The following is a 24,778-nucleotide window of genomic DNA, read 5'->3' on the forward strand; positions in this document are numbered from 1 at the left end:
ATTATAATCTATATATAATATATAATATAATATATTAATAATAACAATAAAATGTGTTAATCAATAAGTCCATCTATAACATCAAATGAACTACCTCTGAGTTAAGTTAGCATTGGCTGAAGTTTGAAACGAACATAAGTGACAACCAAAACAACCAGAAGGCCCAGAAAGTTGAACTGTGGGTAATGTAGGCTTTGACAAAGAAGAAGAAGGCAGGAAATAAAAAATGACTTTGACAGTGACAGTGACAGTGACTTTAATTTGCAGCATCTATATTAATGCAGCGAATTAAAATGCAAAACGGCCGTCATTGGAGTGCTCCTCAGAGCGCCATGATTCACTCTGATTAGTCCTTCCTATGTCTTCTTTTGGTCAAACATCATGCTTTTGGTTAATTCATGGTTGTGTCTGACACCTACAGTTTGTCATATTTGTCAAGTTAAGCCACGGATAAGAGGGCAGTGATGTGTTTTGGCTAAACTAGCAGCTAGGGATTCTGAGGATAGTCAGGATGAAATTGAAATCATAATAACTGGATGGATGCTGCATGTCTCAATGACTAATGCATCTTTCAATTTCAATCTAAAGCCCCTCAATAAGACTGTTTTTGTTTTTTTTTGTTTTTTTAAGGCAGGAAAACAATGAGGAACAGTCCATCACAGTACTGAGATAAACCGTCAGTCAGGAGTATTTTACAGTCTCCTGTTCACCAAAGCCGTGGGAGGAAAGCAGAGTGCCCAGAGGGAAGCAATGCAAATACACAGAGAATATGCAAACTCTACACAAACAGGACAGAGACTTCAAACTACAGCCCTGTTGTCATACCATGCTGCCCATAGCGCTGCTTCAAAAAGGTGCTCAAAGTTTTCATTCCCCAAAATAATTATTTCACCTCTTCATCTTTATAAAAACATATTTGTTCCGAGGCTGGATTTTTATTTATTTATTTTTTTATCCAGTGTGATCATTATATCAGTGATCCTCATTTCAGAATGTACAGGACTGGCTGTTTGAGGAACTACACTAGACACTAAAAGTTATTTTGCTCTGGGGAATCTGTCTCCCGTGATTCCTCTAACTTAATGGGAGTAATTGCAGCACTGCAGCTGTCACCAGCCTTTCATCTGAGGAGAAACTGATAGTGCTTGATGGTCAATCAATATAATTTGACAAGAGAAGAAGAAACTTCAGCCATCATGAAGTTTACAAGACAAGGGATTAAAATGCCCTCTGAGGCTACAGAGACTTCGCACTGAAAAGTGAAGAGACAGGAAACTGGTTAGCATGCTAACTTCAGCAGAAGGAAAGATAGACAACTTGTGAAGCTTGGTGATGAACTTGCAAAATTTTTTTGAGACAGCTACTAATTCTAAGAATAGAAAAACTTACAGGGACTGCCAAAGTAGAATGGCCCAAAATAAGTTTTTAAATGCCTGCACTGCACTTTAATCCGCCTTGCATGCAAAAGATGAACAACCCAGGCAGTCGTAAACCTTAACTGCCCCGTTGTCTCAGTGCAACAACACGTTTGGCTTATCGGCTGTAGTAAAGCCGACGTCCTGCTGCTTCAGGGGAGGGGAGGGTTTGCCAAACTTCAATACAGTATTTGGCACGCCACATTCTTCTATTCAGGAATCTTAACATGGCTTTTCTCCTTCGCATCATGTCTCTCTAACACTGGACTGTAAAGAAAGAAGAATCACTAGTCTTTCCAGCAGTGGCTCACATTGATGTCTCTAAAAGAGGCGCCTTAATTAATTTCAACTCTGGAGAGGTCCCATTTTTGGAAGTGCAGTGACCTTCAAAAGTGTGCAGTGTCCTCCTTTTCCATTCAGCGCATTATGGTTACTCTTTTGCAGAAGCCTTTCCTGTCTGCTAAGTGCAGGGCGTATATTTGTTCTCACAAGGCCATAATTCAATGATGAGTCATATGTTTGTGGCAGATGAGCTGAATACAAAACAGTTAGGATCACATTATAGACCAGTATCTCTTCCTGTCTGACCTTGAAAAGTGTGTTTTTGAGCTGCTGAGCGGTAGAAACAAGGGCAAGTCAGGGCTGTGGGCCACATGACTGCAAGGCAGCAACACATAGAGTGATTAATTTATCTGTGATCCACCAAAAAAAAGAATAAAAGAAAAGGTCAAGTCAAAAAAGGTTTCATATCATGTAGTTGGAAGGACTTCATGATTACCAAACTTAATTTAAAAACATTTTATTCATATATTCGTATATTATCTAATGCTGTATATGGAACAATAATGTAGACCTAAATTACCCTGTTCAGTATGAAAGTAATGGTTGTGTGGTTGAATGTGCTAAATCTTAAATCCCACCTTCATACATTATTTATTTCTATTTTTGCAGTATTTTAGGTGAGAAATTGATAAAATATTGAATATTTAGCTGTACGTACAGCCAAAAAATGGTGTGGTGCTCAAGAAAAGACAGCGGCACAGAAAATATGGAAAAATGGTGCAAAACACTGATCACAAGTTTTTGGAGCCAGAATTGCATGATCTGTCAATCATCGAATCAATCATTAATTATATAATTGCTGCAGCACAACCTCTTATATGAAAATTTGATTTATATTACAGATTGTGAGTGTTTTCACTTTAGTTTTCAGGGTTTGTGATCTGATGGGAAAACGTTCATCGTCCGTCTGTACATTTAATCACAGGCTCTTTCATGATTTAATGATCCCACCACAGAAGCTCACTGAATACATGAGGGGTTTTTGCTATGAAACATCCTGTGAATATCAGCACGAACTTTTATGGGTTTATCCTGATTTTTATGGAAACAGCTGAGTTCATTGTTGATTCATTGTTTTGGCTGTTCTTATTAATCAAGTAATTTGTTCTAAAATTACCATCACAGTGTCCTGGGGCACATGTTGATGTTATTTAATATTTTGTCAAAGGCCTGAAATGATCTTTAAAGCTCCAAAATGTCAGTATAACAGCAAGTTGTGCAATGAACATATTAGGACAAATTTTCTCTTGTAGATCAAAGCTCTAATTGGAGGAGACGGAGACAGTGTCGTATTTCACTGTTAACTGAAGGTCTTGGTTTTTCAGACTAACTGTCACAGATATTTTTTCCACTTTTGTCTGATACTTTACACACTAAAAAGGTACGTAACTATAATTAATCTTGTGTCAATAATGAGAATAAAAATGAGTTATCAATTATATTGATTTCTCATTAACCCTAAAGCTGATGTTTCGTGTGTTCGTTTTTTGAGATCAAAATAATGCTGTTTTGTGAAAAAGTAAATTCATTTAGGAGATGAGCATAAAAACTGTTGCTTTGAAAAGGTTAAGTAAGAAATTATCTGATTTCTATGATTTGAATTATTATGTTAGGGTTAAATTTCTTGAGTGCCACTGGGTGGACGTTGAATTTATTTAGGCGAGGTCTCACAACAGCTGCTGTTCTGTGCCATTGTGCCATGCCAGTATGCAGTTCAAAATCACCAGCATTTCATCCTCTAAGCAGTTTAATACTCTGTAAAAACAGATGGTCAGAAGATCAAGTCAGCGTGTTGAGGCCTGTTCCTTTTGACAGCCTTGAAAGCAATCTTTGACTTTCGTGAGCAGGGCGTAAAAGATTATCAGAGACATGACAAATGATGACGGGTCATTTACTAAGAAAACACACGGGCTGTTTTTGTTAATCAAAAGGAAGAACAGGCAGAAGATTTATTTTTTTTTTTTTTTGGGGGGGGGTCATCAAACCCCAAGAAATATCAACAAAGAGCTCAACTGATCCTTGAATTTATTTTCTATGATGATACACTTTTTATAGACTGTTCTGGTCCAAATATGCAACAGAATATACTACCCAAAGAATATTTGTAAAAATGCAGTTCATTTCCACCTTTGGCATTGTTAGGCCATTCACACTCTGTGCACTTCTACTGCTTGAAACTCTCCCGATAACATCACCAGTACAAAAAAGTCATGACAAGATCGAAATGTTTCTAAAATATAATGTTAAAATGTATTTGCTTCTTTGCTGAAAGCTGGAAGGTGCCGGCCTCAGTACCCAACGAACATGTTTGGATTAGTTGACTTTGACTCCCATGGTACCGTGTTTGGCCTCAACTGTAGCAGTAAATCATATTGGATCTGTCCTCCCATTCTGCAGTGTTGGTAAACCAGTTATGACACCGCTGAAGAACAAGTGTTTTTGTTGTTATGTGAACTTAAAGGTGCTTCTAGTTCGAGCCAGGACATGATGTGACTCCTCTATAGATTCTCACCAATCCACCAGTGATACAGCTGGTAGATTACATAATACTGCCTTAAGGCCTTGTTCAAAGTCTGCTCAAAAACCTCAGGAGGGAATTTACTGAAGGTTCTCTGGTGTTTCTGTGGAGGCTGAGAGAGCTGGAGGCTTAATCTGGAAATTTTACTACATTTCACCAGATACACAGCCATTTCAGACACATGACACATGCAAGGGAGCGTGTTACCTTTAAGTCTCCAGTCGCCGCAATGTCCTGTTGAAACAGTAGACAGTCCCAGATGTACTGAAGGCTGTTATGGGAGTTCTGTAGCTGTAGAGGCTTTTCTAATTTTATGACGGATTAGACACACCTCTCTGCAGCCAACATTGTGCACTTTGTTGTAAGTGGAACACGGCATACCAAATGCATAGAGCAGCACTCTGTGACGTCTGCAGTCACAGTCGCTCCATCACTTCCACACTATTTGAAGTGCTCTGTGTTACGTCAGCAGAGCTCAGAAAAACATCCAGGGGTGCACTTGAGGTAGAACTGCTGAGAGGGCAAAACACTGTGTTTTTTGTTTGCATCTGCTCGTCTTCAGCTGGTGGCTACTCACACCCTTCGGATTTTACTGTTCACCGTGCAGGATCTTGTCAGTGAGACAGTACATCTGTACACAATCACTTTTTTGTCAACAATCACGCACTAAAAAGTACCATGGTTATGGTCATTGCACTCTCAGATACAGCGTTGAGAATGAAACGGTGATTCTGTTAGCATCAACAGCTACAGCTCTACTGAGTCTGCAGCAGATACCGGACGAAAACATTTCAGGTGCTGTTATTCTGAAAGAAAGTCTCATGATAATCTACAGTATATATTTTCGCTGTCCACAAATCCAATGAAAAGAGCGAACGCAACAATTGAAAATGCTACTGAATGTATTATTTGTGATGCCAAAGCCTGATTTCTCTGTGTGCGATAGACTCCATTGTTGTCCAAAGTGATCAACATTGTTGCGCTGGATGACAGGTTTCTTCATCACCACAGACACAGACACACAGTGTAGTTTATTTTGAGTCAATCCCACGTACACCATCTTGCAGCGAGATGCATAAAACTCTGTATGCACACAGAAATATTCATGGGGCTCTCTTCTGGGTTTATAAAGCTGTGCATACACTTGGTTTAGCCTCACAAACCTCAACTGTCAGTCTTGTGAGATCAGAAGTGAAAAATATATACCACTTCTTTCACTTCTTTTGGGGGCAGTATTGAGCAATTTAGATCAACGGTGCAAAGACGATGTTGTGCTTATGTAGTTACAAACAAGAGATCTAGTCTTTATTGGAAATGCCTTTTTGTTGAAAACCTGATGCATGAGGTTAAATCAACCTTCACTACAGCGTAGTGTGTTCCTGGACTAGTGCAGAATGCGCTCCATATTCATTTCTGTAACCTCAGGAACAATTAAAAAAAATAACATGCTGCCAACATACCACCATCAGGGGTGAGCCCAATGTTTGCACACAAACTATGTGAAAATGGCCCACATGATTTATTAGCTAGTGAAAAATTTTCCTTCTGAATTTATTAACGGTTCGCACAGCAAGATGCCAGTAAAGCAGGCTACCATCAGGTCATTATTTTTAAACAATAGAAAATGTAAGAGATCATTTGGCCTGACACGCACTGTCATGTTGTGGCCTCGCTGTCTGATAAAATTAGGTAATATTTGAAAGTTAAGTCTTCATCAGGAGGGAAATGGTTTGGAGGTGAGAGTCAGAGAGAGTCACTGGTCTTGCTGACAGTGAGGAACATATTGTTTCCAAAATTGTAATTGCCATTGAATGTACAGTTTAAATTTAATTGTTATTACTCTAAAATGATTCAGTACTTGACATTTGTACATGTATAGATGTCGGAGGGATGTGAAAGGTCAAAGAACATTTCCAGTAAAATGTAGTAATGTTGGATCCATTTCTGTCCACGGGCCGCATTTTAATTTGTAATTGAAACATAAAGGCCTGAATGGACAAGAAAGAACAGAAGGTTTTACCCTTGGCTGAATTGTAATAGATGTAATAAAGGCTTATTTCCAGTAGTTGGGAAGCAGCATCAGTGAATCCCTGCCACTCACTATTAGATGCCAGAAAGCCCGGCAAAAGACTGAAGTGCCACATGGTGTGTGTGGACCGGGGAGACAAATGAATTAATCAAAGCCAGTTGAAAGCCATCTTAAGGGAGAGGCAGCAGTGAATTGCCATGATTTAAGGGTTACTGGCTCTCTATTGTATTATGTAATCCTGTTATGCCCTCTTGAGAGTACTGTGTTCACATAACAGTAGTGGTTAGAAACACAACAAATCAGAATTTCTTTTTGATCGTGTCTTGGAAAATTGGATAAAACATAAAACCCAATGTGAGGCTGGAAATAGCCAGAGGATTTTCTCTCTCTCTGTTCCCAGAAAAGGCTCTGCAGTCTTCCAGGTTTGATAGTGAGGAATTCCTGGTACGAGGGAGCAGAACATATCAATAGTCCCAGTGGCGCTCCATTCTCACCTCCACTTGGCCCAGAAAAGGCTCAATATTTAGAATAATGAAGTGGGAGCTCGTTCTGCGGGTTTGGCAGCAGGACGACTGACACCATTGACTGTCAGTCACTTGCTTCTGTGTTGCTATGGAGACAACCTTGTTGCATGACTCTGGGGCTAATTCTGTAGGAAGGAACCAGCTTGCATAAAGCAATTGTAAAAAAAAAATAATAAATAAAATAAAATAAATAAAAATAAAAATAAAAAAATAAATCACACAAAACACAACAAAAAGAAAAAAGAAAAACATGGCTGCATGCATGAGTCATCCACTAACACATACACTCAGATCTCTCCAGTTTTATCACAGTGAGCAGCCCGTCAAAGCTCCCTGCGTGATTGTAGCTAAACACAGCAGAGACCACACGAGACAATAAATCCTACACCACACTGAAGTAAAGACCACAGTAATCACCGCTGACTACAGCATATCCACATTTTCAGCTCTAAACTGCACCAACACTAAGGTGGGGGTTATGTTAATAGCCATCATGAACGATAAAGCAAGTCTTCCATTGTGTTGTAGTCGACATTTTTTCTTTTGGTTTGAAGGCATTTGAAGGCATCACCTTGGACTCTGGGAACAGGGATTTTTATTTTTTATTTTTTTATAAAGGTGTTCCTACTGTTCTTCCCACCACATTTTCACACATGAGAGTGGGAGAGTACTACAAGCACTAGTAATGCTTTCCAGTACCAGTTCTCATTCCAGCCTCAGTTTCTACATGACCAAAGGTTTTTATTTGTTTTTATCCGCACCATCCTTTTGGAGTTTCAGATTTTGTTAGTGGCTCACTTACATTGGAACAGTGTTTTTTGCTGCAACCCCCTTGTTGCAGGAGTTTAGGTGTGGTTTAGCAGAGATAACCAGTAGAGCTTAGAGTTATGCCCAGAGACAATAGAGTCCTCGGTATGCTGACATGGGGCAATGCACACCCTGGACTGGTTGGACTGATATATAGACAAAACAAAGACACACAACCATTCCAACTCCTCCTTTGTGCATTAACCTCAACATGTATCTTTTGGGGGATGAATCCACACAGGCGGCAGGAGAACATGCTGTTACCGCCACACCACCAATGGTAAATCATGTGACGTCAAAAGGAATAAAACTTGAATTTGGACAAAGTGTCAAAACACACAACAAAGACAAAAATAGAAAAATATTTAGAACAGCAATCACTAAAAGAAAAATGTGTCATTTGTAGAGATTAGTTTTTGCAACTCTCAAAAAGGGAGTGTGAAGCTTTAGCACATCTAAAAGCTCCAGAAGACTCATGTTACTCCTGTGAAACAATTCCAGACCTTTTAATCAGAGGTGAAAACAGCAAAATCCAGAAGTCACTTCAGGTATTGTTTTCTTTTATTGACTGCTCATACACACCAGTTTATTTCCTTTGGACAAATAACACCTGCTCCCTGCTCCCTCTCGAAAGCAGCAGTGTGATCAAAGTAAAATGCTCCAGTCAACAAAAGTGGAATTTGCAGGTTTAAAATGCTAAATATTTATCACTTAATACCTGCAGATCACGTATAATTGGCGCTGTGCAGTCATCCCAAATCATCATTTTCAACCTTAACAATGCAAAGAATAAGCCATGTCAGAAATATCAGCTGAAATGCTGCTGTTATTCAGCTTTTATCAAACTGCAGCAGAAGACTTGTATGTAGATGTATATATGTAAATGTGCTTTATTTGTTCATTTCAAAAGCGACAGGCAGAAGAAAAGCACACTTCTGTGCAAAAGGAACATCTTGTGTGCTTTACTACGAATTAACACTTTGGACCGCCAATGTAACCAGCGCTGGTCATTTTTTTTTGTGAGCTGTGCTGTTGCAGTGTGATGGTGTGAAGTGAGATTAAGCTCTTTAATCCTCCTCCGCTCCACATGACCTCACTGTGATGCACAAGCCACCGGAAGCTGTCATTGGTGCACCGTGCGTTGTCCTGTGTGACCTGCAGCCAATCAGAGCTCCTCAGCTCAGCATCCACCCCCACCAGGCTGTCAGTTCTGGAAAGAGTGAGCAAGGAGAGAGAGAGCGGGCGGGGGGGGGGGGGGGGGGGGGTTTCTATGAATGGAAACATGGAGGGAGGACACTGATGAGGAGCAAACCCAAATACTGTCAGTGCTGATCTCCATCTTCTTTGGTCTCTCTGTTTTCATTTTGTCTTTTATCTCTTTTCACTCTCATTTACGTTGTTTTTCGCAGGTGAAGTGTAACTGAGTATTGTACTTCCATGGTCCCCTTCAGAGCATTTAACTGGGAAATAGAATTACCTCCACGTTCATCTGACATGAGATGCCATTGCATCATTAAACATCATTATCATTTAAAAAAAAAAGCATAAACTGTTCATAGAAACCACAACATTTTATCAAACCGGCCAACTCTTGGATTTGTTTCGTTTTTGTAAAAAACTGTGATTTGAGATGTTTCCCTCGAAAAAGTTTTTTTTTTTTTTTTTTTTTTTAAAAGCATAAAACACAGTTTTATGTTTGTTGTTTTTTGTTTTTTCTTATTTTTTATCTGGTGAATCTCCGGAGCCTCTGGTCTCAACGAATCAATAAATTGGACCAGTTTAACCAGGAAAATGCTGCTCAGACAATTATTTTATTGATAGTTACAATAAAACAATATCAAATATGATCATACTTTTTAGACCATGAGATGCCCTCAGACAAACTCCCTCATACATGGGGTCAAACCAATAGCTTACACAATATGCAAGACCCTAGAAAAGATACTTAAATATTTTTTAAAAGAGGTCATGGAAACAAAGTAGAATATTAGAGGGTGATAATATAGAACAAGAACATGTAGTGCAAAGTCTGAACAAACAGTCTTTGTTAATACACCAAAATATAATCTAGTGGCAGCTAGAATTGTTTCGGGCCCTGATTAAAACAAGATGAGAGTTGTAGCAGACCTCTGAAAACAGTAACCAGATCTGTCCCAGACCATCTGAGAGGTCTGGACGCTTCATAACAGATCAGAAATGCACTTAAAGGCTGAACCCTAAGGGATACATTAAAACAATGCTCATATCCTCGTGCTGTGTGCCTTATCTGGCCGATTTAGAGAGACTGCAGAAGTCCTTTCCAGTACATGAGATGGGGAAACAAACAGCTGCTTCATCTGTATCAGATGGTCTGTAGAAAACGTTTCCCGGTGAAAAGCACAAGGTTGTCCTGTGAAAATTCACTTCATGCAGATTTGTTACATAACGCCTTGACAGAGCCTTTTAAGAAGGGGAGCAAGATATTTCACCAATACAGCTGCCACATTTTCAAGGAGACGTTTACACAAGAGGTTGCTATGGTTACTGTTTTATGGGGCCATGCTTTAACTACTCTGTCCCTGACGGTTGTAGCCCTTGACCCAGTTCGAGAACAAAATCAAGGACCGGATGAAAAAGTACTTTCTAAGAGAGGAGAGGAATTGCAGGACTGGATACAAATATTCCTGATAATAAAATAGCAGACGAAAGAATCGGTTTAAACCTTTACAGACATTTTTTGGATAGTTCAAGAAGCCGAATCTGTTCTGTCCCTTCTTGTCAACAAGCCGCTGCATTGCTTTTCCTGTGGAGTCTGTTGTCGGAACAAATTTCGACACACCCGTACCTCTCCCCTCCTCCCCGGTCTTCAAGGGTTGTGTTTTGTTTCGTGGTCTTTGTCCTTCTTTAACAGCTGTTGGTCTTGCCACAATACACCACGTAGTAGTCCACCAGGTTTTTGTGTTCCTATCCTCCACTGCTACAGCCTCTGCAGATGACAGTTGTACTGACAGTCGCCGATGTAAATCCCTGCAGTTTCGCAGCCTGTGGTTTGTCGGTGTGTCAGGATGTCAGGAGATTGTTAAGGCCTCCTGCAGCATGCAGCTTCTCTTCTATTGGGCGAAAGGCACCAGAGAAATCAAAGATGACTCTGACAGCGCTGCCGGGAGACATGTTGACGCCAACTGAAGGCAACAAGCAGATCCAGAGAGGTGTCACCTGAAGTCTGCCATGGGTGCTTCTTCTGCGCTTCCCCTACCTGAGCGTGCCTTAGGCAGCAGCCTGCCACTTCCCACTGTGCGCTAACGTACAGGTGGAGGTTTACTTTGTATTCATTAAAAACAGCTAACCAGCAGGAAGCCAAACCTTTGACCTTTTCTACGTCAAAGATAAATATACAAGCACCATCTATTTATCATTATTTTAATAAATCTCTGATCAACTTTGGTTGTCTCAGTTTGTTTTAATAGCATTAAATTGGGTCTTACTGTCTGACTGACTTCATTGTTTAAAAGAGCAGAGATTGAACCTGTTTAGAGAAAATGTGGATACATCAGTCCAGTTTCCAGGCGTAATGAGCAATTCATGTAACTATGATCATCATTTGTAATGTGTTGGTGGCATGGAGAGGCACCGACTGACAGAATTAAGACGTATTCGGGGGCAGAGACTACAGTGACCCTCAGTTTATTGCTGACATTCCTAAACGCAAAGCAAGACTGTGTTTTGACATAATGTTTGGGTGATAGCTTTATTTTATGTATTTGAACTTTTGCTATTTTTGCCCTGGGAAGAGAAACATGGAGGATTTATGAAACCCGGGTCATGTCAGAGCTTCTCTACAATTACACACAAGGTTTGATGGTGTTGTTTAATAAAGTGCTGCACAAGTACAAGTGCAAAATAATACACACAGGGTTAGAGCCACTGCACTTGGATAATAAAGCCAGAAGCTGAATTTGAAATCCTCACAATCCTCTGAAATAAACCAGCATTTGGCTTTTCATTGATTGAGCCCATGTCATTGAACATAAAAGTCACAGAGGTGCTTTCACATTTAGTTCGGGTATTTAATTGTTGACGATGTCCCTGTGTTGTACTCAGCCAACCCCAGTTCGTTCATTAGTGCAAATTAAACAGTTTCAAGTGCGCAGCATCTCATTATCTAACAACTTATTGTTGCACTGAACATTTCAGAGAATGTCTGTGAGGATTTGGCCGGTACACAGCTCCATTCTGAATCGTTATGGGTTACACGGTTGAATAAATGGACGGAGGCCAGAACCAAAGTATTAACTTTAGCAGGTAAATCTTCTGCCATTGGACAGATATGAAGAGTCGATGATTGGACAGGCTGCAGAACATCCAAACGCCTTTGTCAAGGAATTTTAAAGCTGACGGATTTGTAATAATAATCTTCCGCGGCACTTTGGCCCCCCTTCCCGAATCAAGATGCCATTATTCTAACATCAGTTCAGCTCAGGTGTAACTTAATTTGAGTGTGATGAAGAGCAGCCAGAAGTTGGGTTACCATGGTTACCTGCATCTGGAGGTGGCCTATTTATCTTAGTGAGTCATGTACAGAAGGACTTCAGTCCTTCAAACGACCCCCCCCCCCCTTCTCTACCTACTCTCCCTCCTCCTTCTTCTTACTGCACCTTAACCTTTAGAGGACACGCTCCTCCTTTAACACAGATCCCACACAGCTCTGGACAGATGCGATGATCTACTTCTACATTCAAACAGAGCTGTTTCAGTATTTTAATATTCTAGCAGCAAATACTTCTACTTAAAACTGGATCAGGCATTTGCTGATTTTCTTTTCTAGCCATTCTGCAAATATTGACCAAGGCAGTTTTCATCGATCAGCTGTTCAGTCCTGGCTGAAATAGCTTGACAGCTATTTGATGGATTGCAATAACATTTAGTGCAGATATTGATGGTCTCCAGAAGACGAAGCCCACTGACTCTGGGGATCCTCTGATTTTTAATTTAGAAACACAGGAGAGTCAAAGGTCAGTTGATCCCAAATGATGTATCCCATTGACTTCAGTTCACATTTGTGGTGCAAGGAAAATTCTTTGATAAATACTTGATGGCTTTCAATAAAATTTGCATAGAAATAATGTCAGTAACACCCTGATCTTCTGTTACCGTCACCTGGTGAAAATTATATTTGGATGTGCTCCGGTTTACGGCCAAATACCTTTGTGTTTTGTGGACCTGCAGTATATCTACATAGAGCACTCTGATTATTTCCACAGCTGATTATTGCAATATGATTTTAATTTCTGTCCCCTTCCTTACTGTGCCGTCTCTGTTTACCACAGTAACTGTCCGTGCTCCCTGGCTGCAGCCTTGGCCAGAGCCACAGCAGACAGCGTCCTGAAGGCTGACCTTTCCATCCACCACCTTATTAAAGCTGTAGAAGATGGAGCTGACCCACTACCACGTGAGTCCTCGGCAGTTGGGGGTGGGGGGTGGGGGGGGCCCATGGGACTGCACCCTCCCTTTCACTCACTCACATAGAGGTACAGAAAAATGAGGTCTCTATCTCACTTCATCCCACACACATACATACACATGCATGTAACCACCAGGGCTTTGTCCCAGTTCTCCCCACAAAGCTGCATTAGGTGGTATTTGACCACCAGAGGGCAGAAAGCATAAACCAGGATATACCACATCCAACATGGGCCAACGGAGTTCCATTAAAATGGTCATGATGTTTTCATTACAGTGGTAAACCAGGGCTATTCGTTTGCTTTGTAAATACACCAACAACACTGAACATGAAGGGGTTTTAGACTGAAGACTTAGATAATGCTCAATTGGTGAAAGTTTTTGTGTAAAATACAGTGTGGGTATTATAGTCAGCAGTCATCTTTTAAAGTGGCTCTAATCTGTATTTTTGCAATTGATCAAAGGATTATATGTAATCTGAAAGAGGTCACTCATCATAATGAAAAGTTTATTTTAACGCTTCCTGCCATGCTGGAAATACCCACAAGTACACTCAATGTGTATTAATCCACTGTTGAAAATTGTTACCAACAAATGTTCAGCAGTATGCAGTGGTCTGATTTTTTTTTTTTTTTAAATGAATGAAGAGTAAGTGAATGCAAATGACCTATTGAAATGTTCAATTACTCCGTGACAATAAAAAAAAAAACATACAACAACAAACATTATGAAACATACTGGATTACACATCAGTCTATTTACATTTAACATGACTTTTATTCCACATGATTTAAATGGTTTTCAGATATGGATTATATATTGTAAATGTTTCTTGCTAATACAAATCAAGTTGTGTTGCAGTAAATATGTAAATCTAGTCCGTGGATTTACAAATTCATAGACAGACTCCGGAGGATTAGCCAACAACTTGACTTCATCTGCATTTGTAAATGCAACCAAAAACTCTGACATCTGACATGTCGTGTCACAGTTAACCTATTTTTCAGCTCTTCATCATTTTCTCCTTAGATTTTCAACTGGTTCTGCAACATGTGTTGATTCCAATCAACTGTTAAAGCTCACATGCCCTCTCAAACTTAAGGGTTTTTGTGCTGTGTAGCAGCTGATCACTTTTTGTTCGATGCTGCCTCACCGCACACTTGCTGTTTTTTCTTGCTTCAGCTGTTTGTAGGATGTTGTGGGTCACTGTTTATCTCAGATTCAGCTCTGATATATCTCCATTTGGTGCATTACAGGGGAAGGACTGGGCAGCCAGTTGACACTGTGAAGTTTTGTAGTGGGCCACACTGTTTCGTGTTTCCGTACTTTCACAAGGTGGAGGGGTGAGAGTGAATGGAGGAAATGGGACACTCTAGCTCCAGCTGGTTCTTCTCTGACTCACTTACCTTGAGAGCAGAGCAAGAGACAAGACAACAGCAAGACAGGATAGACTATTATACCTGCAGCTAACATTAGTAGGTCACACCCATGGACTCACAGTCTGCGTCTTGGTTATTACTGAGAGCTGCAGCCTAAATTGCACCTCCGGGCACAGTTTCTGCTCCACTCACTTCTGTAACCCAGTGCAATGTCTCAATGCGGGTTTGTTTCATCTGCCTCTCTGTAGAAGTATAACACGTCCTTGGGGCTTTTACTATTCACAATGTCATAATTTCCTTTGGGAATGGGGACTTTTTACAGTTCAATTTTTGACACAGCAGAAAAATTAAGCAGAAACTTTGGGTGGTAGATTGACCTGAGTTACAGCTGAAGTAAAATGAAATCATTTTTTTGTACGTATCTGACATGTAAAAGTGTGTGTGTCTGTGTGTCTGTGTGTGTGTGTGTGTTAGAAATGGAAGCTGTGAAGCTGGCCCGGCTGGTGTTTAACAGACTGTTTGAGATGTGCGTCCTCTGGCTGAAGGAGTTTCCCTTCCGCTGCCGTCCACAGCCATACTATGAAACTTCCATCCACGCCATCAAGAACATGAGGCGTAAGATGGAGGACAAGCACGTCATCATCCCTGACTTCAACACGCTGTTCAATGTTCAGGTAGACACAACGTCACACTCCCTGCGCTTCGTGAGCAGATGGCAGCATGACAGGCTGCCTTTACAATGTAGCGGACTGAATTTCTGATGGTTTCAATCTCCCATCCAACATTGTTAAATTTGTCTTTTTTTCATTTTTTTTGGGCTATCAGTGCATCAAAGTCACAATTTACAATCAGCAACTATTTTGCAAAGATGGAGTAGTTTCGGTGGAAGGAGCCGTCCGATGACTGACATGTAATGTCTTTCAGGATCAGGAAGAACAGGCTTTCTTTGCTGTGTTTGATGGTCACGGTGGTGTGGATGCTGCCATTTATGCCGCCAATCACCTTCACGTCAACTTAGCTCGTCAGGAGTCCTTAAGACAGGACCCCGGCGACGCACTCCGCAGGGCCTTCAAACTCACTGATGAACGCTTTGTGAAGAAAGCCTCACGGGAGGTAACTACATTGGCAAAGAGCCATAGCCTTTTAATGTTATTATGCAGTAAAGCACTGACCTGTTTTAAACTGTCATAATCTCTCTTGATAATAAAGTCACATTTATTTACTAATCCTACTATTATTCGCTTACTGCTACATCTGCTGCATTTGCTGTTGTCAGCACTGTACTACATACATAGTACTACATAATACACGCACAGCTACATTCATCCGTCTATTTTGAGCTGCCTACCTGGTCAGATCATGGTGGTAGCAGGTTGAGTAAAATAATGCAAGCAGCGGCAGCAAAATAGTCCAGCTACATCTGAGGGATCACAAGGTGTTTCCAGGACAGATCAGCTGTGTGTTTGGGGTCCACTGTCAGGTCTTCTACCAGTTAGATGTGCTTGTCTGAGATCTTTACCACAGACAAAGGAAAGTAATTTCAGCTGCTTTTAGTTACAGTCTCATGGTTTTTGATGCCACACAAAGATAATGACTGCCGGCGAAGATAAATCTGATAAATCACACTGGAAACAACATCCTGCTTAGGAAACAGACATTGCACTCACTCCTGTTATATAAGGGCTGGATAGCTCAGAGCCCCCAAAAACACATTTTGTTGCTTTGTGAATGTGAACCTTAACTTTACACCCTCTATTACACTACTTTCCAAGCGTCCGCTGTTGCACACTCAGGTTAGAATCCTCATTGCTCCTCCTGGACTTAAGATTCAATAATTATTTGGAGCTTCCTCTCTTGTGCCCACACAGATGTTTTCTAACGCAGCCCAACAATGTTCAGAGGTGATGATCAGTTGAGAGTCTTGGAGATGCGGTTAAGGTCAAGGTTTTAGCAAAATTACAACCTTGATCCAGTAAAAAATTCTTGTGTGAACGATGATGCAGCTGCTGCTTGCTGCGCGCTGGATGCTTGTAATGAGTATCTGTTTTTGGCAGAACCTGCGCTGTGGCACCACAGGTGTGGTGACCTTCCTCCGGGGACAGACTTTGCATGTGGCCTGGCTGGGAGATTCCCAGGTCATCCTGGTCAGGAGAGGACAAGTTGTGGAGCTGATGAAACCACATAAACCAGACAGAGAGGTGAACATTTACACATTCACCCACGGCTATACACCATATGCATACTGGATTAAGATGAAGAATTACGGCTGCGGCTGGTATTTTTTAAACATTATATAGTGTCATTTTCATATTCACAAAATTTGCAACATGCATTTCCAAAGAACAGTAGTTTGTCTTGAATTTATCTGATCACCACATAAAAACAGGTTCAGTTAAACAAATACGGATTAGTAGCAGAACCAGGCCAAAATAAAACTTTCATTTATTCCACGTAGATAAAGTCATGTTTAAAATCAGGGACTTCCCTTTCACATCAGGTTGTTGGAAATTTTGGTGTATTTCCAGTATCCCCTGGATTCTCATTGAAAACGTCTGTTATTTCTAAATAAAGAAAATCTAATAAGCAGCCATTCGGGGAAAAGTTTTTTCCTGACATTTCAAGAAGATCACAGTGGAAATAAGTCCTGGACTTTTCTATGTATTTATCTTGGTCAGTTTTAATGGAACATCATACAATCATTTCTGCTGTTTGCAGGATGGGAGAATTGAATGTGGCTTTTTTTTTTTAAATCAACTGTCAAATAAATCATATCAGCAGTGAACTTATGAATAAACACGCCTGGTTTTCCATAATGACAATGACGTGGTATAAATTTTTCTTCTTTTTTTTTTATTATTTCAACTTGAAGCAATGATTTGATGCTCTTGTTTGGTTGTTTTGTTATGGCACAAAAATCACATTCACATTTTTAGTTGACGGTCTGTGGCATCACCACCTGCATTTAGGTGTAAAAGGGAGGCAGACGGATTGCACTGGGTTGTATTATGCAGGATCTAGTTGTGCATTATGTGAAAATCATCAGTATGATGACCAACCACTAAAGCCCATTGTGCTCTGTGTCTCTGCATAGGATGAGAAACAGAGAATCGAGGCTTTGGGCGGCTGTGTGATCTGGTTCGGCACATGGAGGGTCAATGGCAGTCTGTCTGTGTCCAGAGCAATAGGTAAACTACCAAATCAGCATGCTATATTCATACACGGTGATATTTATTCTTGTTATTCGTGTTTTTTCTGGACAAAAAGGGTTCATGGAAATTTAAGTATCTGAAAAACTAAATGAATAGAATACGAAAACTTGGCACACTATTCATTATTGTTTGCCCAGAAAACTTAAAACCGGTTTGACTGCTGACTAACAGTTCACTTCTTTAACTTCTTCAAGTTTTGTTGCAGGGTGAAAGCTTTTGCCTCTTTGACTGCTGGCTAATCTGTTGCCTGTGTTAACAGGGGACTCAGAGCATAAACCCTACATCTGTGGTGATGCAGACCATAACATCTTCCCACTGGACGGTTCAGAAGACTACTTGATTCTGGCCTGTGATGGCTTCTGGGATACAGTGGGTCCAGATGAGGCGGTGCGGGTAGTGAGTGATCATCTCCAGGAGAACGCCGGAGACACCTCGATGGTGGCGCACAAGCTGGTGGCCTCTGCCCGTGACGCGGGATCTAGTGATAATATCACTGTGATAGTGGTCTTCTTGCGGGATCCACGCTCCCCACCACCTACGAGCACCGAGGACGAGGAAGAGGGAGTGGTGGAGGGAGAGGTGGAGGAGGAGGAGGAGGAAGCCGAGGTGGAAGAGGAGGAGCAAGAGGAAGAGGAGGAGGAAGACGAGGTAGTTAGGGCAGAGCGGGATGGTGGTGAGGGAGGCAGCACTGCGGACATTGGGGGGAAGGGTCGCGGAGGGTGGCCCCTACAGCAGTGCTCTGCCCCTGCTGACCTCGGCTATGAAGACCGAACGGACTCGTTCACGGACAGAACTAGTCTCAGCTTGCTGGGGCCGTCGCTGGAGGGCCGCATCTCCCTGATCCGGGGCTCATGGCTGCCCTGCTCCAACGTTAGCCCCAACCTCTTCACACCCCCCCACATCTACCAAGAAGAACGCCCACTGAGGCGCAGGTCCTGTATCCCTTTTCAGGAGGCCAGCATCTCTAGCTTCACGGACCCACTCTGGCCACAGACAGCCATGCTGTTAGGCCAGGCAGTGAGACGAAGCCGCAGACCTGGTTACGGTAGTCGCGCATGGAGCCGGAGGTGGCCAGGCAGATCCAGGGAGCTGCTAGGCCTGTCAACATCTGGCCACCTGCTGCCCAACGTGCAGCGCTACTCCAACCGGAAGCCTGGAGTGGCGGTGGCTCAGTTGCCCTATGATGCCACCATCTGAAGAAGTGACCCAAACCAAACCAACTCCTCCATTTATTGAGTCCTGCTCCCACTCCTGCTCCCCCCAGCCCACCCACCCACCTCTGCCTTCAACAACACGTCTTTCTTTGATAGTAGGTAGTTGTGGCTCCTGCAGTTGTTACGTGATTATTGAGTCTCTGTCAGAAGAGTGGTGCCCTCTGTACTAAGCCGAATTGTTTTCAGATGTAAGCTGGCCCTCTGAGCACAAGGCCTGCTCCTTAGTGCTGGAAGAAATGCCTGAAACTGCATCTTTGCCACCGTGATCATCAGTCAGTCACCACAAAGTTAGAACTGGAGGTGCAGATGCGTTCAGACTGAATGTGAAATGAAACCGATGCTTATCTGAAAACAACACGAGGGGGCAAATATAGATTCAAACACGTTTCAGTGAAAGACGAAAACGTCACACCCACGTTGAGCTGTGTGACTTCACTTCTTCAACAAGGATGAATGAGACAGTGTAGAGGAAAAAAGTGCGGTTCATTTTCATTCATCCGAACGCTTGTTAAAGTTTACTTAGATGCTTAGTCGCTCCACAATCTTGGCAGTTTCTTTAGACAGAAGATATGGATTATTGCAGGGAAAGAAGAGTTTTGTTATTCCTCTTCAGGACAACCAGGAAGACGAAATCTATCAATTTTTAAACCTACAGAAGTGAGGAGATACACGACTTGGCCAAAACAATGTGAATTTTAACTTTACACCCTCGTGTTGCAGCTGAATGTGTCACTGTGAGCATGAATCAGAAGAACATCAAAAATTAAATTCAAGATTTAGGAACCTGGCAAATTATGTCTTAATTAGCCAAACTGTTATCATAAACTTTAAATGGCATCCCAAGTATGAGAGCGGAGGTACATTAAGTTTTCCCTTCAATGGAGGAAATAGGTCCCATAACAAACCTAAAAATAGCACACACGTAACTTTTGTGTATCATCACCTAAACGGCCCCCTTGATGCATTTTTCAATATTTTTCTCTGCATCAAAGAGGACGGACAGCATTTTCGCCTCACCAGCAAGTGAAAAAAAGTTGCATATCTGATCACTCACGTTTAGCCTTTCCCTTTCCTCCTATTTTATGTTGCCTGCGTATAAATACAGGGCGAAATGATAAAAGCCATCCGTTATCTTTCATCTTAAGACTGTCTGGACTGTCAAGCGACTGAGCATTATGTTAAGCTCTGATGGCCGAGCCCGCCTCTTTGTCCTCTCAGCGATGCTTCGGTGGTGAATGAATAAAGTTCATAGAGGAGGCTGGAACATTGTCGCTGCTGGTTTCTGGGACTAACTGCACATGATGTTCTGCCCTCTAATATGAAGTCAATGACCCAGCCATTATCCAGCAACTATTTGTCTACAGATAAAAGCACTTAACATGGGATTATAAAAGATTAGCAGTCATTTACCTGAATAAATGCTTCATGCAGTCTATTATTCCAGATGGGGGAGATGCTCCTGGGATAATGGGTTTCTTTGGGGAGGGGTATTCATGTTTTTGTTACACTTGCTATTACTGCAAAGTTTATTTACCTTTACACTAACCCCCTTCGAACAGCAGGCTTGATGAATGCACAGCCGTTCAATGTCAGACCAGGATAGTCGAACGCTGCAGAATACGTGCCTTCCATATGAACTAAAGCCTTTTCCCCTCACACACACATTCACTCATTAAATTGTGGGTTAATATCACCGCTATGGAAAGGCCTGGCTTCTGCTTTCAGATGAGTAGTTGCACATTTTTCAGAAGTACACTAATGTGGTCTTCTCAAAAACTCCTTTAATATTCGGAGTCATTTGAATAAACATGAGATAAGTTTTCTACTCGAAATAACATTGTTGCGTTACAGCAACAACATTATTCAGCCAGCACGCCAGTCATCGCCGTCCCAGTGTGATCTCACGCTGCCGCAGTACCTTCCTAATTGGATGTGCCCACTCTCTGACACTGCTGATTCCGCTTCAGTCGTAGCATACTCCGTCTTTCTGCCACTCTCCAACGCCTGACTGAAGAACCATAACCTAACTCTTGAAGTCCTCTTTAAGCTAATTGCTAATCACGATTCAACTCAACTGTGCAATGATCAAATATTACCCCTCCCCTTGATTAATATGATACAATAATGGCACCATTTTATATCCATATCAACCTCTAAAGCTGATGGGACGCAAACCAACAGCGAGCTTGGCGAAACTGATCAGTGGAAACACATCTGTCATTCAATTTGTAACTCTGTGAAATACACTATATCTTATATCTACACTATATCTTTACTATATCTAACCCTGCTCAATAACAGTAAACTATCTACTCCTTAAAATCCATAGGTCACTTTCACACTATAAGATCCTTAACATACTTTCACCTTCTTACTTCTATATTTTCCATGTGTGCACATTTGATGTTAGCTAAGCTCCACCCCCCTCAGTCACTCACTTATCTGGCCTTTGGTCACATTACACTAAATTCATGGTCTTTTTTTTTTTTTTTTTACAACAATCGATCCTCGATTTCTCAAAAGCAGCTCTTCATAGCTGATCATCAACACCTTACTTTTGCAGCTGAAATGACAACTGTCAATATCATATCATGATATGTCTTATTTTCACAAACTGGATATAATGAGTTTCTGAAGCTGATGCAGTTCAAGTGTTTAAAGAGTCAACGCATGGAGTATCAGCTAAAGATCTGGGGCCAATCTTACAAGTCTCAAGCCGAAAGTTAGCTTCCTCTGCAGGAGACATGATGAGCCCTGTAGAAGAGCATTGCTCAGTCTTACACAGCTTACTTTCTGACACCTGAGATAAAAATCAGACAATTATTACCCTTTGCTGTTTGACTGTTTGGATCCTTAGCTTATGGAAAAAACGCAGCGTTTGACAGTTTTGCTTTATTGTCTGTCTCTTAAAATGAAGAATAACTGACATGGTTGACTGATGTAATGAGATCTCAGGTAAAGATCAATAACTGGAGTTATTTAGCTGTTAATATTACTCTAAGCATGATACAGTACATTTGCAGCTTATGTAAGAGCTTGCACACAAAGTCTTTAACCTTTCCCCGGCGCCTTTTTCTTGTGCGAACAAACACATGGTCACTATGCTGTGCCGTTGCTAAGCTGTGATTGGACAGTCTTTATTCAGGGGTGGGTTTTACCGAACTTTACCTTGAGTGGAATATGTCCCAACATTCCCAGACATTGTCATCCTCCATTCTTTGGTTGATGCAGTAAATTTCCAAATGGCACGATGATAGTGATAACTGGGTCGCTCAGGCCTCCACTCTCCTGGACCAGTCGGCTGATTTATCCGTCAGCTTTGACACAGAGGGTCATCGCCTCCTCTCTCAGTCCCGCCGGTAGACAGGGACCCACCTCAGAGCCTCCTGTAACCCTCCTGTGGACTGAGAAGTGACGAACATCAGACTGTTAGTGGAGCAGAATGTACCTCATGTCCCTTAAAGTCCTCAGTGAAGTAGGTCAACATGAGGTGGTATTTCTTTTTTTTTTTTTTTGGGGGGGGGGTTGATCTTTTTTTGAGAGGGAGGTTGTTCTTCGGGGCATCAAGTGAAGAGGAATGTACTGTCAAGACGCTCAACAAACTAAAGCCATTGGATCCCTTTGTGGAAGTATCTGCAGGCGTCGCCTCTAGAAACGCTGGTTGATACTGACACCTGAAGAAAACAGGAAAAGTACCAGTCTGACTGAAAATCAGTCATTTTACCTTTTCACTCAGCCATGGATGTGTGTGTGTTTTAAGGTTACTAATTGTGGGTTGAGCGAGTGCTGGAGGAGTGTACATATAATACTGCCGTCCTGTAAATCAATGGTTTTAATCCATTCTCCATGAGGCCCATCAGATTTTAACTGTCACAGTCTCCTACCATCAGGCAGAGGTGGAGGTGAGGATGTGAATCAGTCAGCTCACTCAGCTGCTTGAGGATTTACAAGGTGTCCTCTCATGGCCTAACTAACTCACCCGCTCACCAATTCATGGATAAAAATCTCGGGAAATACGCACATCCATAAAAAAAAAATATATTATTAGCTTAAAGTACTGCATCTCCAATCTGTTGTTTTGGGTTTGTTTGTTTCTTCTTTTTTCATTTTTTTTTTAAAAATCAGTATCAGCCTTAAAAAACATTTTGCCAATCAGATTATATCAGTAGTTTATAGGTTTTTATTCCAGCTCTGCAGGTGTTAGATGAGTAGAGAGGGTTGATTCGGATTTGGGCCTCAGTTTGAGCCGCTCTCTTGTTGAGATTGTGGTTTAGATCAACACAGATCATACAGGGCAGTAAACTGTAGAGAAGCAAAAGTGCCACATTCAGAATTAACGTTTTCACAGGATCTTGTTATAATGACAAAGATTTCAATTCAACTGATATCAGGAATCTTTACATGGAAGACATTAATTATAGAGCTGACCTTTGTCAGGTTCTTGTCATTCTTTATTTACTTTCTGAAAATCTGGGAATGAAATCAAAGTTGTTCTAATGAAACAAGTCTGCCATTCTTCACCAATAAAACAACAACTAATCATTCAGTTATCTAAATTTTGTAATTTCCTCCTGTTGGCTAGGAGGGTAAAGTTGTTATCATGAGAGCTGGAAGTGGATGGTTCAAAATCAAAAGGTGCTGACAGTTTCATTTCTTGTTATAAATGGACGTGACACTCTGTATTTCTGTATCCTTCACAAGATAACTTTCTGTGAATAGCTGGAGGCATTCATTTCAATAAACAAGCTAGTAAAAGTTTGATATTTTCATTAGTAATATACTCTCATAAGATATTTGCTTCTGTATAACAACATAGCCATCATACAGTAACAGTTCTGCATAGAAATTGAGTGTTTACATGTTAAAATTTATTTAGTGAATTAATATGGTGGACACCATATCTAGTTATTGTGTTTCTAGAACAAAAAAAAAAACAAAAAAACAAAAAGAAACAAAAAAATCTGTACAATTTTGGTCATATTGTCCTCGTTTGAGCCAACTGCTGAGTTCTGGGAACAATTATTAATAATTTTCATAGAACTGCTCAAAACCCCACATTAATGTGTTCTCTTCACAGTGACACTGAAGTCATTTTTGCCAAAAAGAAAAGAAAACAAGTTGCACAAGAGTGATAATATTTAGTATTGAGCTGTTATAGGTCATATCCTGAAGGTAACTTTCACTTAACACACAAAGTGAATTGAAGTAGACTGAAAGGTCACCTACATTAAAATTCATTCGTTTCTCTGACACATTTCATGGCAATGCCTTCGCTGTCCGTCAAGAATAACATTGAAAACCAAAAATTGTTACCATCCACCCATAGAAGATTTGATTAAAACATATTGAGTCTCTTCAGTCCAAACCATCGCATGATTTATTATTATCGCATGATTTCCTTTTGTCTTATCAAGAGATGCTTTGTCATGATAACACATTTGTCATTATTACAAGATCTTTGTTTTTGGTGTGTGATGATGAGATGATGTCATGACCAAACGAAATCCATTTTTGATTTGTTGTATCGATTTGTAACAGTGACATCTTTGTCCTCTCATGGAAACCTGCTCTGTATGAACTGATGAGGCGTGTCGTACTTGTGGCCATGTCTCAGAGCTTCTGAGCATCGCAGCAGTAGTTCTCTTCCCCCTGTGATTCACTGCTTCGGTTCTTAAATCACCGACGTGGCTCCACGTCAGGTCTGACGTTGTGCTTTCTGCACTTCAAGGAAGGATGTACCACTAAAGTGCTCAGTGACCAGGATCCATGGGTTGCAGTCACCAAAACCTTCACCCAGGCCGAGTGTATTTGTTCAACGCTGTTAGCTGTCACCGTGGAAATTGCCAGAAGTCGTCACTGTGTGAACAGTAAAAATGTTCACCGTCATTCCTCGTGGTAAATC

General features: G+C 41.2%; 1 protein-coding gene across 2 annotated transcripts in view; it reads left to right on the top strand.

Annotated features, from left to right (window-relative positions):
- ppm1e (protein phosphatase, Mg2+/Mn2+ dependent, 1E) overlaps window positions 1–23,865 on the top strand; it is a 35,250-nt gene extending 11,385 nt beyond the window's left edge. Inside the window, exons 3-8 of one of the 2 annotated variants that reach the window (XM_029518834.1) lie at window positions 12,942–13,084; window positions 14,928–15,127; window positions 15,378–15,566; window positions 16,508–16,651; window positions 17,545–17,638; window positions 17,922–23,865. In XM_029518834.1, the coding sequence (XP_029374694.1) occupies window positions 12,942–13,084; window positions 14,928–15,127; window positions 15,378–15,566; window positions 16,508–16,651; window positions 17,545–17,638; window positions 17,922–18,859 (1,708 nt within the window). In that variant the 3' untranslated portion in view covers window positions 18,860–23,865. The remainder of the gene's footprint in view (window positions 1–12,941; window positions 13,085–14,927; window positions 15,128–15,377; window positions 15,567–16,507; window positions 16,652–17,544; window positions 17,639–17,921) is intronic. The other variant, XM_029518835.1, reaches the window with a different exon arrangement.
- Window positions 23,866–24,778: the final 913 nt, after the last annotated feature.

This window comes from Echeneis naucrates, chromosome 14 (genome assembly GCF_900963305.1).
Source record: "Echeneis naucrates chromosome 14, fEcheNa1.1, whole genome shotgun sequence".
NCBI lineage: Eukaryota > Metazoa > Chordata > Actinopteri > Carangiformes > Echeneidae > Echeneis > Echeneis naucrates.